The sequence below is a fragment of the Mauremys mutica genome, chromosome 2 (genome assembly GCF_020497125.1).
Source record: "Mauremys mutica isolate MM-2020 ecotype Southern chromosome 2, ASM2049712v1, whole genome shotgun sequence".
Classification (NCBI taxonomy): domain Eukaryota; kingdom Metazoa; phylum Chordata; order Testudines; family Geoemydidae; genus Mauremys; species Mauremys mutica.
The window spans coordinates 246,206,240-246,219,366 of NC_059073.1; the positions used below are offsets into that span (position 1 = coordinate 246,206,240).

Genomic DNA, 13,127 nt, shown 5'->3' on the forward strand with positions numbered 1-13,127 from the left:
GTGCTGTTTCCACATTTTTGTGGAAGAGTAGACTGCTGTGTGTATGCAACCCAACCCAGCTACACAACACAACCAATTTTACAGCTAAATTTAGTCTACTGAACTCATTCTGTCCTGGGAGTATATTAACCTGTAAAATTCATACCGTGCAAACTCTGTGAAATTCAATACTTTGCCCTTTACACTATTATGAATGTTATAAAAAATAAATATTAAAAAAACAATCATGATTTACACTGGGCCCTAATTATACTCTATTTATAATGGAAAGCTACATAGCCCCACTAATTCCAATTTGTAGTGTATCCAATTCTTCCTTTCACTGCAAACAATACTTCAGGCACCTGTATATCTAGAATACGCTGTAGGAAAATAAAGGTGAGAAAAAATACTTAGCTTTTTTGAAGGACAAAGGCAATATTTTCTGGACAGAAAACTGACTCATGTTGCATTGTTTTTTCCTCATATGGAAGAACTTCAGTGGATTCAAGAGATTATTTTAAAATGTTTTCTGCAACAAAACTGCCATTCTCAAAAAAATGAAATATTAAATCTGCTGTACACCATTGCAGACAAAGCAGTTCCTGTATGCTAGGATACCAATGACTGAAGTGAACTACATATGACCTTTAACATAGGAATTACCATAGTGAATCAGACTCATGGTTAAGGCTATGATTTAGTGTCAGAGATCATGACAGTCACGAATTTTGTGACTTTACCAAACCTCAGTGACTTCTTCCACTTCAGCTGTCAGCAGCTGAAGTGGGGGCTGGAGGCAGGACTGTGTGCCCCTGCCCTGCTGCAACTGGGGCTGGATGGCTAGAATCAGGACCCTGCAGCCCCTGGTTTTCAGGCGGTGGGGGGACTGCAGCTGGACTGTGCACCCCTGTCCCGCAGCCAGCTCTAGAGTGGGGGCTGCTCTCCCTGCTGCTCCCCAGCCCCACAGCTTCCGCCAGGAGCTGCGGCCAGGGAAGTGTGCCTCCTTTTGGCTGTGGCCAGGGCTTAGCGGGGCTGCAGCTGGAGCCACGCACCCCTGTCCTGCAGCTGCAGCCAGCTCCAGAGCAGAGGGCTGCACGCCCCCCACCCCACGGCTGCACCCGCCGCTGGAGCCAGGGCTGTGTCCCCAGCCATGGAGGGGGTCTTGGCCTGTCAGTTCCCCCCGCCCCCCCCCAATCCCCGGGACTCCATTCCTCCACCCTATTTAGTCCTGCCCCCGGTTATTTTTAGTAAAATCACAGATAGGCACGGGGTCCATGAAGTTTTGTTTATTGCCTGTGACCTGTCCCTGACTTTTACTAAAAATAACCTTGACAAAAATCTTAGCCCTACTCATGGTCCATCCAGTCCAGTATCCTGCACAAGATACAATCACAGTTGGCAGATGAGGGATAATGTGTTATGCCCTTTGCCCCCAACAAAGTTCTCAGCCCTAACAGAGATTGGCTTAAAGCCTGAAAACAGGAAGTTTTCTCTCTTTCAAGATTTGGAAACATTCACTATTATAACTCTGGATATTCTTGTTATTTAATACACATCTAAACCCTCTTTGCATCTTAGTAAGTTCTTGGCCTTAACATGTTGCAGAAATGAATTCCACAGTCTGATTATGCATTACATAAAAAGAATTGTTCTTTTTATTAGTTTTGAATTTGCCACCATTCTGTTTAATTGAATATTCCTTGTCCTTATATTACAAAACAGGAAGAATAGAACTATTGGCATAAAACAGCTTCCAAATACTTATGGAATGCTACTTGCTCATTGGGCAACAGCTAAGAACCTTAGTATTTAGCTTAAAGTACCCATGTTTCTCTTTATCACAATATATGATATGAAAGCAACAACTATAATCATATTTAAAAAAATAGAATTGTGTGCATGTGTTCAGTGTTTTGACCAATTTCTGTTCCTCATTCTGTTTTCATGTAAAAAAAATTTTAGAAGTACCAAATTGACAGTAGTAATATTAAAACACATTATAAAACAGTATTACATTAGAATCACTTACCCAAAAGAACAAATCCATCTGCCTCTCTTTCTGGCAATGACACCTTCTTAGAGTCTTGGCTTTTTCGGAAAAGGTTGAACATATCTTCTTTTCCCCAAGCCTCTCTCTAACAGGAAAATATTGTTAAATAAGTATGAAGTAATACAATTTAGCTTAGAAAAATTACCAAAAAGATAGTACATTACATATATTAACTCTGAACATGTATCTCTAGATTTGAAAAATCTGATTTCCTTGTGTCATGGATTGAAATACTTTGTTGAGAAAGTCACACTACAGAGGTACAAAAACAATTATTCACCTTCCCTCACTAATAACTTTCAGTCCAAATAAACAATTTTTCTGCAAATTTCCATGTTTGGTCTCTACGTTTCTTCATAAAGTTGAAGGAAAACCCTTCGGCTGTTTTTGATGCAGGTTTTCACATTCTCTCACACCCATTTTGCCAATGAAAAATTGCTATGCCCTCCCTAACTCACCAGACTCAGACAGAGTTAATCCAAAACTAGCTGAACTTTAAAACTTGAAATACAGTAGGTATTTAATCCTCACTGTGTATGCTTGTCACCAAGTTGGAACAAATTTTGCTTCAAGTTAACCAATGGATCAATCCCATTGTAATTTACACATATTACTTCATTCGCACAAGCATCTCTATTGAAGTCAATTGAATTACCTGCATGAAAGTTACACGGGTTTGAACAACTGGGCCCCAAGTTATGAATTTCTGAAAACACTTACTAGGTATTCACAATACAAAGTTTCAGTTTTTCAGATCTTGCATTCCTAGAAAACAGCAAAGTACCTGTGTAACTTTTCCAGCAGCTTCTAAAAACCATTTTCAAATATGGTGACTAGCAGATGACTGGTAATTCTTGGTTAGGCCAGTGTGCATTTTACTAAGAAACTAAGCAGGCAAGTTTAGCATGGTTATTTTCTCAACAAAAGAAAACTTATAGACTGACCATTCTGGGCCAGTTTGTCACATTTAAAACAAGCCAGTTAGACATGCTAGTAGTGGAATAAATGATTTGCACAGCAACAGTGGATACCCAAATTACCATCCAAGCTTTGCAATGTACAATCTCAGCAATTTTGAATAGCCACTATATTCATATACAAAACTGAATGTTGGACAGCTCTTTACATCTCTATTCATTATAATGTAACCTTTGATCATTTAATCAACTTTTATCTAACTAATACACTGCCTGAAGACTTAATGTGCTATGAAAACACTATAAAAAATGACTTCATAAATAAGGCACAGAACAACAGGTTCATGAGGGGAAAAACCCTTCACTTTTCCAAAGTTTTCAACCAACACTAGACTCAGGATGACATTCATTTGAACCACGTCCACAAGCTCTCCCTCCTTATCCCAATTTACCGTGTTCTGAGAAACAGCCTGGTTTAGGAGATTTCTTTGACAGAAGAAAAAAAAAAAGTAGTGACTTTTTCCCCATCACCCAAATATTTATTTAAAATGTTCTCACATCTTTTATGAAAAGAAGCATAGATGCAATGTCTTTCTTTATTTCATTTTTAATCAAGCTACCAGCTAAAAAAACCAAAAATGATATATACAGCATCAATTCAAATGCCATTTGCATGACTAATAAAAAGCATACACTTACAGCACAGAAACGTTGAAATCAAGTTATATGTATAATTTATTCCATGTTGAGAGGTAGGAATCCCCCCCTCCACTCTAAACTCTGGGGTACAGATGTGGGAACCTGCATGGAAGACCCCCTATGTTTATATTCTACCAGCTTAGGTTAAAACTTCCCCAAGGCATACCGTATATTCCGGCGTATAAGGCGACGGGGCGTATAAGACGACCCCCTAATTTTTTCATTAAAAAATTAGTTTTGCCATATGCTTGCCGTATAAGACGACACCCCCCCCTTCTGCGGGGGGAAGTCAGAGGGCTCTGGGCTGCCCGCCGCGGCGGGGAGCCCAGAGCCTTTTAAATCCTAGCCGCGGCTGGGAGTCAGAGGGCTCTGGGCTCCCCGCCGCAGCGGGCAGCCCAGAGCCTTTTACACCCGAGCCGCGGCTAGGATTTAAAAGGCTCTGGGCTCCCCGCCGCAGCGGGCAGCGCAGAGCCTTTTCGATCCCAGCCGCGGCCGGGAGTCAGAGGGCTCTGGGCTCCCCGCTGCGGCGGGGAGCCCAGAGCCTTTTACACCCCAGCCGCGGCTGGGATTTAAAAGGCTCTGGGCTCCCCGCCCGCTGACTCCCGGCCGCGGCTGGGATCTAAAAGACTCTGCGCTGCCTGCTGCGGCGGGGAGCCCAGAGCCTTTTAAATCCTAGCCGCGGCTGGGGTGTAAAAGGCTCTGGGCTCCCCGCCCTCTGACTCCCAGCCGCGGCTGGGATCTAAAAGGCTCTGCGCTGCCTGCTGCGGCGGGGAGCCCAGAGCCTTTTAAATCCTAGCCGCGGCGGGAAGTCAGAGGGCTCTGCGCTGCCCACTGCGGCGGACAGCGCAGAGCCTTTTAAATCCCAGTCGCGGTCGGGAGTTTATACCCGGCGTATAAGACGACCCCCGATTTTTGGGGGTTGTTTTTTAGCCCAAAAACCCGTCTTATACGCCGGAAAATACGGTAAATTCCTTTCCTTGTCCTTGGACGGTATTGCTGTCACCACCAAGTGATTTACACAAAAATTCAGGGAAGGGTCACTTGGAATCCCTATCCCCGCAAGCCCCTTCACCCTCTTTCCTGGGGAGGCTTGAGAATAATATACCAACCAATTACACTGGTCTACAATTTGAGAAGTCGTCTGCTTCAGAGATAAAATGTGCTATTTATTATGTATTTTGATGTGCTGAATTCAAATATGACAATTAAAACAACTGATTGGCTACTGTTTCTAAGTTATGTAAGTTTTTACATTTTATGTCTATGTATATTGTGTAGATAGTAGAGTTTTAATCATAAATTGTAAACCTAGGTTTTTCATGTGTTTATGGTTGCTTTACATGATAATATTTCATCTGTCCTGGTTATGTAACACTTTAAAAAATAAAATTTATTATGAAACAAAAGGCAAAAAACTATTATGTACGTAGTTTAGTCCTATTCAGTGTCTACTCGGCGCTTCTTGGCTTGTCTCTTGTATTCATTAAATGGAGCATCTCTTGTCACTGTCCAGCAATAGTCTGCAAGCATTGATGGGCTCCATTTGCCCTGATAGCGTTTCTCCATGCCGTCTTTTCCTTGCCACGCAGAGCATGGTCAAATGCATCATCTTGAAGAAGTTCACGAATCTGAGGACCAACAAAGACACCTTCCTTTATCTTAGCTTCACTTAACCTTGGACATTTTCCACGGAGGTACTTGAAAGCTGCTTGTGTTTTGTCAATGGCCTTGACAAAGTTCTTCATCAGACCCAGCTTGATGTGTAAGGGTGGTAACAAAATCTTCCTTGATTCAACAAGTGGTGGATGCTGAACACTTTTCCTCCCAGGCTCCAATGACTGTCGGAGTGGCCAATCTTTCTTGATGTAGTGGGAATCTCTTGCACGACTATCCCATTCGCAGAGAAAACAGCAGTACTTCGTGTATCCAGTCTGCAGACCAGGCAAGAGAGCAACAACCTTCAAATCGCCACAAAGTTGCCACTGATGTTGGTCATAGTTTATGCACCTCAAAAGTTGTTTCATGTTGTCATAGGTTTCCTTCATATGGACTGCATGACCAACTGGAATTGATGGCAAAACATTGCCATTATGCAGTAAAACAGCTTTAAGACTCGTCTTCGATGAATCAATGAACAGTCTCCACTCATCTGGATCATGAACGATGTTGAGGGCTGCCATCACACCATCAATGCTGTTGCAGGCTACAAGATCACCTTCCATGAAGAAGAATGGGACAAGATCCTTTTGACGGTCACGGAACATGGAAACCCTAACATCACCTGCCAGGAGATTCCACTGCTGTAGTCTGGAGCCCAACAGCTCTGCCTTACTCTTGGGTAGTTCCAAATCCCTGACAAGGTCATTCAGTTCACCTTGTGTTATGAGGTGTGGTTCAGAGGAGGAGGATGGGAGAAAATGTGGGTCCTGTGACATTGATGGTTCAGGACCAGAAGTTTCATCCTCTTCCTCGTCTGACTCAAGTGAGAATGATTCTGGTGCATCAGGAACCGGCAGTCCTTCTCCGTGGGGTACTGGGCGTATAGCTGATGGAATGTTTGGATAATGCACAGTCCACTTTTTCTTCTTTGACACACCTTTCCCAACTGGAGGCACCATGCAGAAGTAACAATTGCTGGTATGATCTGTTGGCTCTCTCCAAATCATTGGCACTGCAAAAGGCATAGATTTCCTTTTCCTGTTCAACCACTGGCGAAGATTTGTTGCACAAGTGTTGCAGCCTATGTGTGGGGCCCACCTCTTGTCCTGATCTCCAATTTTGCAGCCAAAATAAAGGTGATAGGCTTTCTTAACCATAGTGGTTATACTGCGCTTTAGTGATGCAAAAGTCACTTCACCACAAACATAGCAGAAGTTATCTGCACTGTTCACACAAGTACGAGGCATCTCTGCTCACTCTGGCTAAACAGAAATGTGTCCCTTTGCAAAATCAAACACTGACAAATAAGAGAGCACGACACTGTATGATTTCTAGAGCTGATATAGGGCAATTTGTTCAGCAGAGTGATGTAAGCTTCGTTATGATTGCATCATCCATGACTTCTAGGAATAACATGATGCAATTCATATCATGTATGACGCAATACCAGCTTCAGATTGCATCATTCACTCTTTTTCCTAAAAAGCAAGTACTGTCCAAACCCAGTCATAGATTTATTCATAGATCCAGTCAAAGATGTATTTTAGTCATTTCTGGTTTAAATTGAGATCCCTTCCCTTTATAACTCACTTATCCTCCGCTATTCCCAAGTCAAGGGTCGTATATACTGACCCAATAGCATACCTTGAAAACTAGAGCCAATCAACAATTTTAAGTATCATTTTCGTTCTCAGTGACCCAGAATTAGTAAAGTTTGACTACATTTATTTCAGAAGCATTTTGCCAGTAGAGCAGTGTTACCTTAGCAATGTGAACACAGACTGGACCCTTTGTCTTCAGGACACTGAAATCAATCAGGTTCTTAAAAGAACTTTATAATAAAGATAAAAGAATCACACCTGCAAAATCACAATGGAAGGTAACTTTACAGGGTAATAAAAAGATTTAAAACACAGAGGATTCCCATCTGGACTCAGCTTCAAAGTTACAAAAAAAAAGAATAAAAAACTCTCTGTATAGAAAAATTCACAAGCCAAAACAAAAGATAACCTAACACATTTCTTTGCCCTACTTAAATTTGTGTGGTTTTAGATCAGGGGTCTCAAACACGCGGCCCGCATGTGGACCACCAGGTTATTTTCTGCGGCCTGTGAGCTTCTTGCGCCCCCCCCCCCGCCCTCCGCCAGCATTTACCTGGAGCGGCCCCGACCCCCGGTGCGCACCAGGGGCAGGACAGGCTCCCAGAAAGCGGACAGAACCTGGGGGAAGAGAGGCGCAGGGGTGTGTGTTGACGTTGCTTCAGGCACCGCCCCCAGCAGCTCCCATTGGCCACAGTTCCCCGTTCCTGGCCAATGGGAGATGCTGTGGGCGGTGCCTGAAGGAAGAGCAACACACACACCCCTGCACCTCTTCTTCCCCATGTTCCAATCGCTTCCCGGAGCGGCGTGGGGGCAGGGCAGGCAGGCAGTCTACCCTGCCCCCGGTGCACACCGGGCCAGAGCCCGCCCCCCGAACCCCTTCTGCAGTCGAACCCCCTGCCCTGAGCCCCTTGCTGCACCCTACACCAGAACCCCTTCCCTGAACCCCCTGCTGCACCCCATGTCCCTCCTGCACCCCAACCCACTGCCCTGAGCCCCCTGCTACACCCCTCCTGCACCCCAATCCCCTGACCCCGTCACACCCCTTACCCCTCCTGCACCCCAGACCCCAACCCAGTGCCCTGAGCCCCCTGCTGCACCCCAATCCCCTGCCCTGACCGCCTGCCGCACCCAGCTCTCTAACATCACATACTACCGGCCATTCCCTCTGATCCCACTGAGGGTTGCCAAAAAGAAACTACACCATTTGCTCAAGAAACTCCCTGAAAAAGCACAGGAACAAATCTGCAGACACACCCCTAGAACCCCAACTAGGAGTATTCTATCTGCTACCCAAGATCCACAAACCTGGAAATCCTGGATGCCTCATCAGGCATTGGCACCCTGACAGCAGGACTGTCTGGCTATGTAGAGTCTCTCCTCAGGCCCTACACTACCAGCACTCCTAGCTATCTTTGAGACACCACTGACTTCCTGAGGAAACTACAATGCATTGGTGATCTTCCAGAAAACACCATCCTGGCCACTATGGATGTAGAAGCCCTCTACACCAACATTCCACAGAGAGATGGACTACAAGCCGTCAGGAACAGCATCCCCGATAATGTCACAGCAAACCTGGTGGTTGACCTTTGTGACTTTGTCCTCACCCACAAATTTCACACATTTGGGGACAATGTATACCTTCAAGTCAGCGGGACTGCTATGGGTACCTGTATGGCCCCACAGTAGCCAACATTTTTATGGCTGACTTAGAACAATGCTTCCTCAGCTCTTGTCCCTTAACGCCCCTACTCTACTTGTGCTACACTGACAATATCTTCATTATCTGGACCCATGGAAAAGAAGCCCTTGAGGAACTCCACCATGATTTTAACAATTTCCATCCCACCATTAACCTCAGCCTGGACTGCTCCATACAAGAGATCCACTTCCTTGACACTACAGTGCTAATAAGTGATGGTCACATAAACACCACCCTATACCGGAAACCTACTGACCGCTATACTTACCTACATACCTCCAGCTTTCATCCAGACCACATCACACGATCCATTGTCTACAGCCAAGCTCTAAGATACAACCGCATTTGCTCCAACCCCTCAGACAGAGACAAACACCTACAAGATCTCTATCAAGCATTCTTACAACTACAATACCCACCTGCTGAAGTGACGAAACAGATTGACAAAGCCAGAAGAATACTCAGAAGTCACCTACTCCAGGACAAGCCCAACAAAGAAAGTAACAGAATGCCACTAGCCGTCACCTTCAGCCCCCAACTCAAACCTCTCCCGCGCATCATCAAGGATCCACAACCTATCCTGAAGGACGATCCATCACTCTCACAGATCTTGGGAGACAGGCCAGTCCTTGCTTACAGACAGACCCCCCCAATCTGAAGCAAATACTCACCAGCAACATCAGACCACACAACAAAAACACTAACCCAGAAACCTATCCTTGCAACAAAGCCTGTTGCCAACTCTGTCCACGTATCTATTCAAGGGACACCATCATAGGACCTAAATCACATCAGCCACATCATCAAAGGCTCATTCACTTGCACATCTACCAATGTGATATATGCCATCATGTGCCCCTCTGCCATGTACATTGGCCAAACTGGACAGTCTTTACACAAAAGAATAAATGGACACAAAAACCAGTCGGAGAACACTTCAACCTCCCTGGTCACTCAATTACAGACCTAAAAGTCGCAATTCTTCGACAAGAAAAACTTCAAAAACAGACTCCAACGAGAAACTGCAGAACTGGAATTAATTTGCAAACTGGACACCATTAAATTAGGTTTGAATAAGAACTAGGAGTGGATGGGTCATTACACAAAGTAAAAACTATATCCTCATGCTAATTTTCCCTCTCCTGTTACTCACACCTTCTTGTCAACTGTTTGTAATAGGCCACCCTGATTATCACTACAAAAGTTTTTTTCCTCCTGCTGATAATATCCCACCTTAATTGATTAGTCTTGTTAGAGTTGGTATGACAACACCCATTTTTTCATTTTTGTGTGTGTGTGTGTGTGTCTTTCTATTGTATTTAACACTGCATGCATCTGATGAAGTGGGCTTTAGCCTACGAAAGCTTATGCCCAAATAAATTTGTTAGCCTCTAAGGTGCCACAAGTACTCCTCGTTCTTTTTGCTGATACAGACTAACATGGCTACCACTCTGAAACCAGTTTTGTGAGTAATACTTTACAGTCTGGACTTAACTACCTTCAGTAATTTTGTATTGTCTGAAACCTCTGCCACCTCACTGTTTACTTCTCTTTTCCAGACAGTTTATGAATATGTTGAACAGCACTGGCCACAGTACAGATCTTTGGGAGACCTCTGCTATTTACATCTCTACATTCTGCAAACTGAACACTTATTCCTATGCTTTGTTTCCTGTCTTTTAACCAGTTACTGATCCATGAAAGAACCTTCCCTCTTAACCAAAGTAAGTATAGGATAAGAGTCTTTGGTGAAGGTCTTTGTCAAAGGCTTTCTGAAAGTCCAAGTACACGAAGAAGAACAAGAATGCAGTGACAGGGTGTACCTACCCCGCAATGGTTCAGAAGGGGTTAACTACACTCTGTCAGCCAAGGAAGCCACATCTCCTCGCCCCTGCTGGGCATGCTCCAGCTCCAACAAGAGCAGATGTGTGTTGCAGGCTCCTACAGGGAGATTGACAGAACTCCAAGACCCAGAAGTCAGCTGGGCTGAGACTCCAACAGACCACCCCAGCCGACCGCCAACGACAACGGAAGAGAGACAGCAGAGGTCACGAGACTACCAGCCTTTGAAAGAAGGTTAGGAAGTGACCCAGGGAGCGGGACTGAGGCACTGGGTGACTGAGACTGGTTGTGGAAGCACCAGTTCCCTAGGGCCCTGGGTCAAGACCCGCTGGAGCAGGGGCAGGAGTGCAGACACACCAAAGGGATGGGGGACCAAACCCCCTTGGGAGCACCAACAGAAAGTAGCAGTCAACAAGCTCAGAGTTGAGAAAGGAAAGAACACTCAAAGTCTCAAGTAGAAGAACTCGAGGAGAATTGGATGGTTGATGGTGAGAGAAGCAGAAGGAAATGCTAACTAGAATTAACATGGGATAAGGATCCTTAGCAACTACAAGGAAAACTTCATTCATGGTGGAAGGTTGAATGGAGTGGGAGGAAAGTCAATCAAGGCAGAGGGGCGATTTGCACACTGGGCAATGAGGGTGGCGGGGGAAGAGAGACCTGGCACTGGGTGTCCCCAATGGATGAGGCAGCAGGAAAAGCCAATTGTACCCACAGACCCCGAGAATAGCAGCACCACTCCCTGGGTAAAGGAGACCCAAGCACTGCAGAAAGCCACTTTTAAAGCACAGTATGGGGGAGCAACTCCAAGAGCTGGCCTTTGCAGGTCCATACTGACCACTGATTCCCTCTATTAAATTAGAGAGCCTCAAAATGTGAAAGTAAAGGCAGTTTATGTTTTTAAAGAAGTGATTAGCCCTTATCCCTTAAAATAACATCTTCAAAGAATGAACCAACTCATCTCCATCAGTAGGGAGTAAAGTTTGTCTCCCATCCCATCCTCTTTGCTGCTTTTACATCCCATCCCGAAGCTCTAATTTCTCCTCCGGCCTCATCCACCAACAGCCTTTATCAATTCACACTTTCAGTTCCGGGTGAGGAACTACACTCCAGACAGGAAAGTGCTCACATCAGTGGGAGCTTTGGTGCCTTAGGAGCTCAGGTCACATTTGTTTAGGTGCGTGAACTTTCACCCCCTTGTAACATTACACCACAGGAGTCAAATTTACTGCACCCTGTGAAAAAAGAACATTAAGAGCCCGGCCCAACAGGGGACTCAGGCAACGAAACCAAAAATGTCTGGTAAGCACAATATGAACCCTATGTCCAAGCACTTCCTTCTGACTGGACATAGAGGCTACATCTACACAAGAAGTGCTACATCACCACAGACATAGGCCGGGGTTCTCAAACTTCATTGCACTGTGACCCCCGGGGGGGGGGGGGTTACAACAAAAGTTGCTACACGACCCGGGGGGCGGAGGGGGGGGGAAGGGAAGGGCTGAAGCCTAAGCTCACCCAAAACCCACCGCCCTAAGCCAAAACCTGACCCCACTGCCCCGGCCGGGGGGGGGGGGGGGCTCAAAGCTGAAGCCCAAGGGCTTCAGCCCCAGGCAGGGGGCCTGTAACCTGAGCCATGCCACTCAGGGCTGAAGCCCTCAAGCCCCGGCAAGTCTAAGCCAGCCTTGGTGACCCCATTAAAACTGGGTCCCAACCCATAGTTTGAGAACCGCTGACTTAAGGCATGTCTACACTTACCAGGGATCGAGGCTGCTGCAATCAATGCAGCAGGGGTCAATTTAACCAGTCTAGCGAAGACCCACTAAATCAACCGCAGAGCGCTCTCTGGTGGACTCCAGTACTCCACCCAAACAAGAGGAGTGAGATAAATCGATGGCAGATGCAGCACAGTGTAGACACCTCAGTAAGCAGGGCTTTGGAGCTGTGCTCCAGCTCCAGGCAAAAACCTGCAGCTCCACTGCTCCAGAGCTGCTCCAGAGCTGCAGCTCAGCTCCAAAGCCCTGGGAGTAAGTCAACCTAAGCTGGCAGTAAGTCAACCTAAGCTACATTGACTCCAGCTATGTTATTCACATATAGCATAATTTAGGTTGACTTACCCAAGTAGTATAGCCAAGGCCTTAACTCCAGCCCCCATAAAAAAACCTAGATAAATTCATGGAGGATAGGCGCATCAATGGCTATTCATAGATAAATTCATGGAGGATAGGCGCATCAACGGCTATTAGCCAGGATGGTGTCCCTAGCCTCTGTTTGCCAGACGCTAGGAATGGGAGACAGGGGATGGAGCACTTGATGATTAGCTGTTCTGTTCATTCCCTCTGGGGCACCTGGCATTGGTCACTGTCAGTAAACAGGACACTGGGCTAGCTGGACCTTTGGTCTGACCTAATATGGCCGTTCTTATGTTCAAGGGTAGATAAAGCCTGAGCAGCTTCTCACAGCCCTTCACAAACCCCTCCTGAACCACACCCGTGTGGAGACATGACCTGGCTGCCTTCCATGGAGTTGGGGTCAGGGCTCTGAGCAGAATAGGGAAGGGTTACGAACGGGGCAGATCAGCCGCCCTCCATCCCCTGCTCTGCGCAACAGGTGGGGGGGGGGGAGACGAGACTAGTCGCCCCCTAACACCTCTGCGCACTCAGCGCTCCAAGGGG

At 45.9% G+C, this 13,127-nt stretch overlaps 1 protein-coding gene across 7 annotated transcripts in view; it reads right to left on the minus strand.

Annotated features, from left to right (window-relative positions):
- The window catches only part of UMAD1 (UBAP1-MVB12-associated (UMA) domain containing 1), a 147,590-nt gene that overhangs the window by 134,081 nt on the left and 382 nt on the right, over positions 1 to 13,127 (minus strand). For 4 of the 7 annotated variants that reach the window (XM_045005222.1, XM_045005221.1, XM_045005216.1 and 1 more), the window contains exon 2: positions 2,012 to 2,117. In XM_045005222.1, coding sequence (XP_044861157.1) covers positions 2,012 to 2,093 — 82 coding nt within the window. In that variant the 5' untranslated portion in view covers positions 2,094 to 2,117. Of the gene's footprint in view, positions 1 to 2,011; positions 2,118 to 2,752; positions 2,798 to 7,068; positions 7,114 to 13,127 lie in introns of those variants that run through there. The other 3 variants (XM_045005219.1, XM_045005220.1, XM_045005223.1) reach the window with 2 other exon arrangements.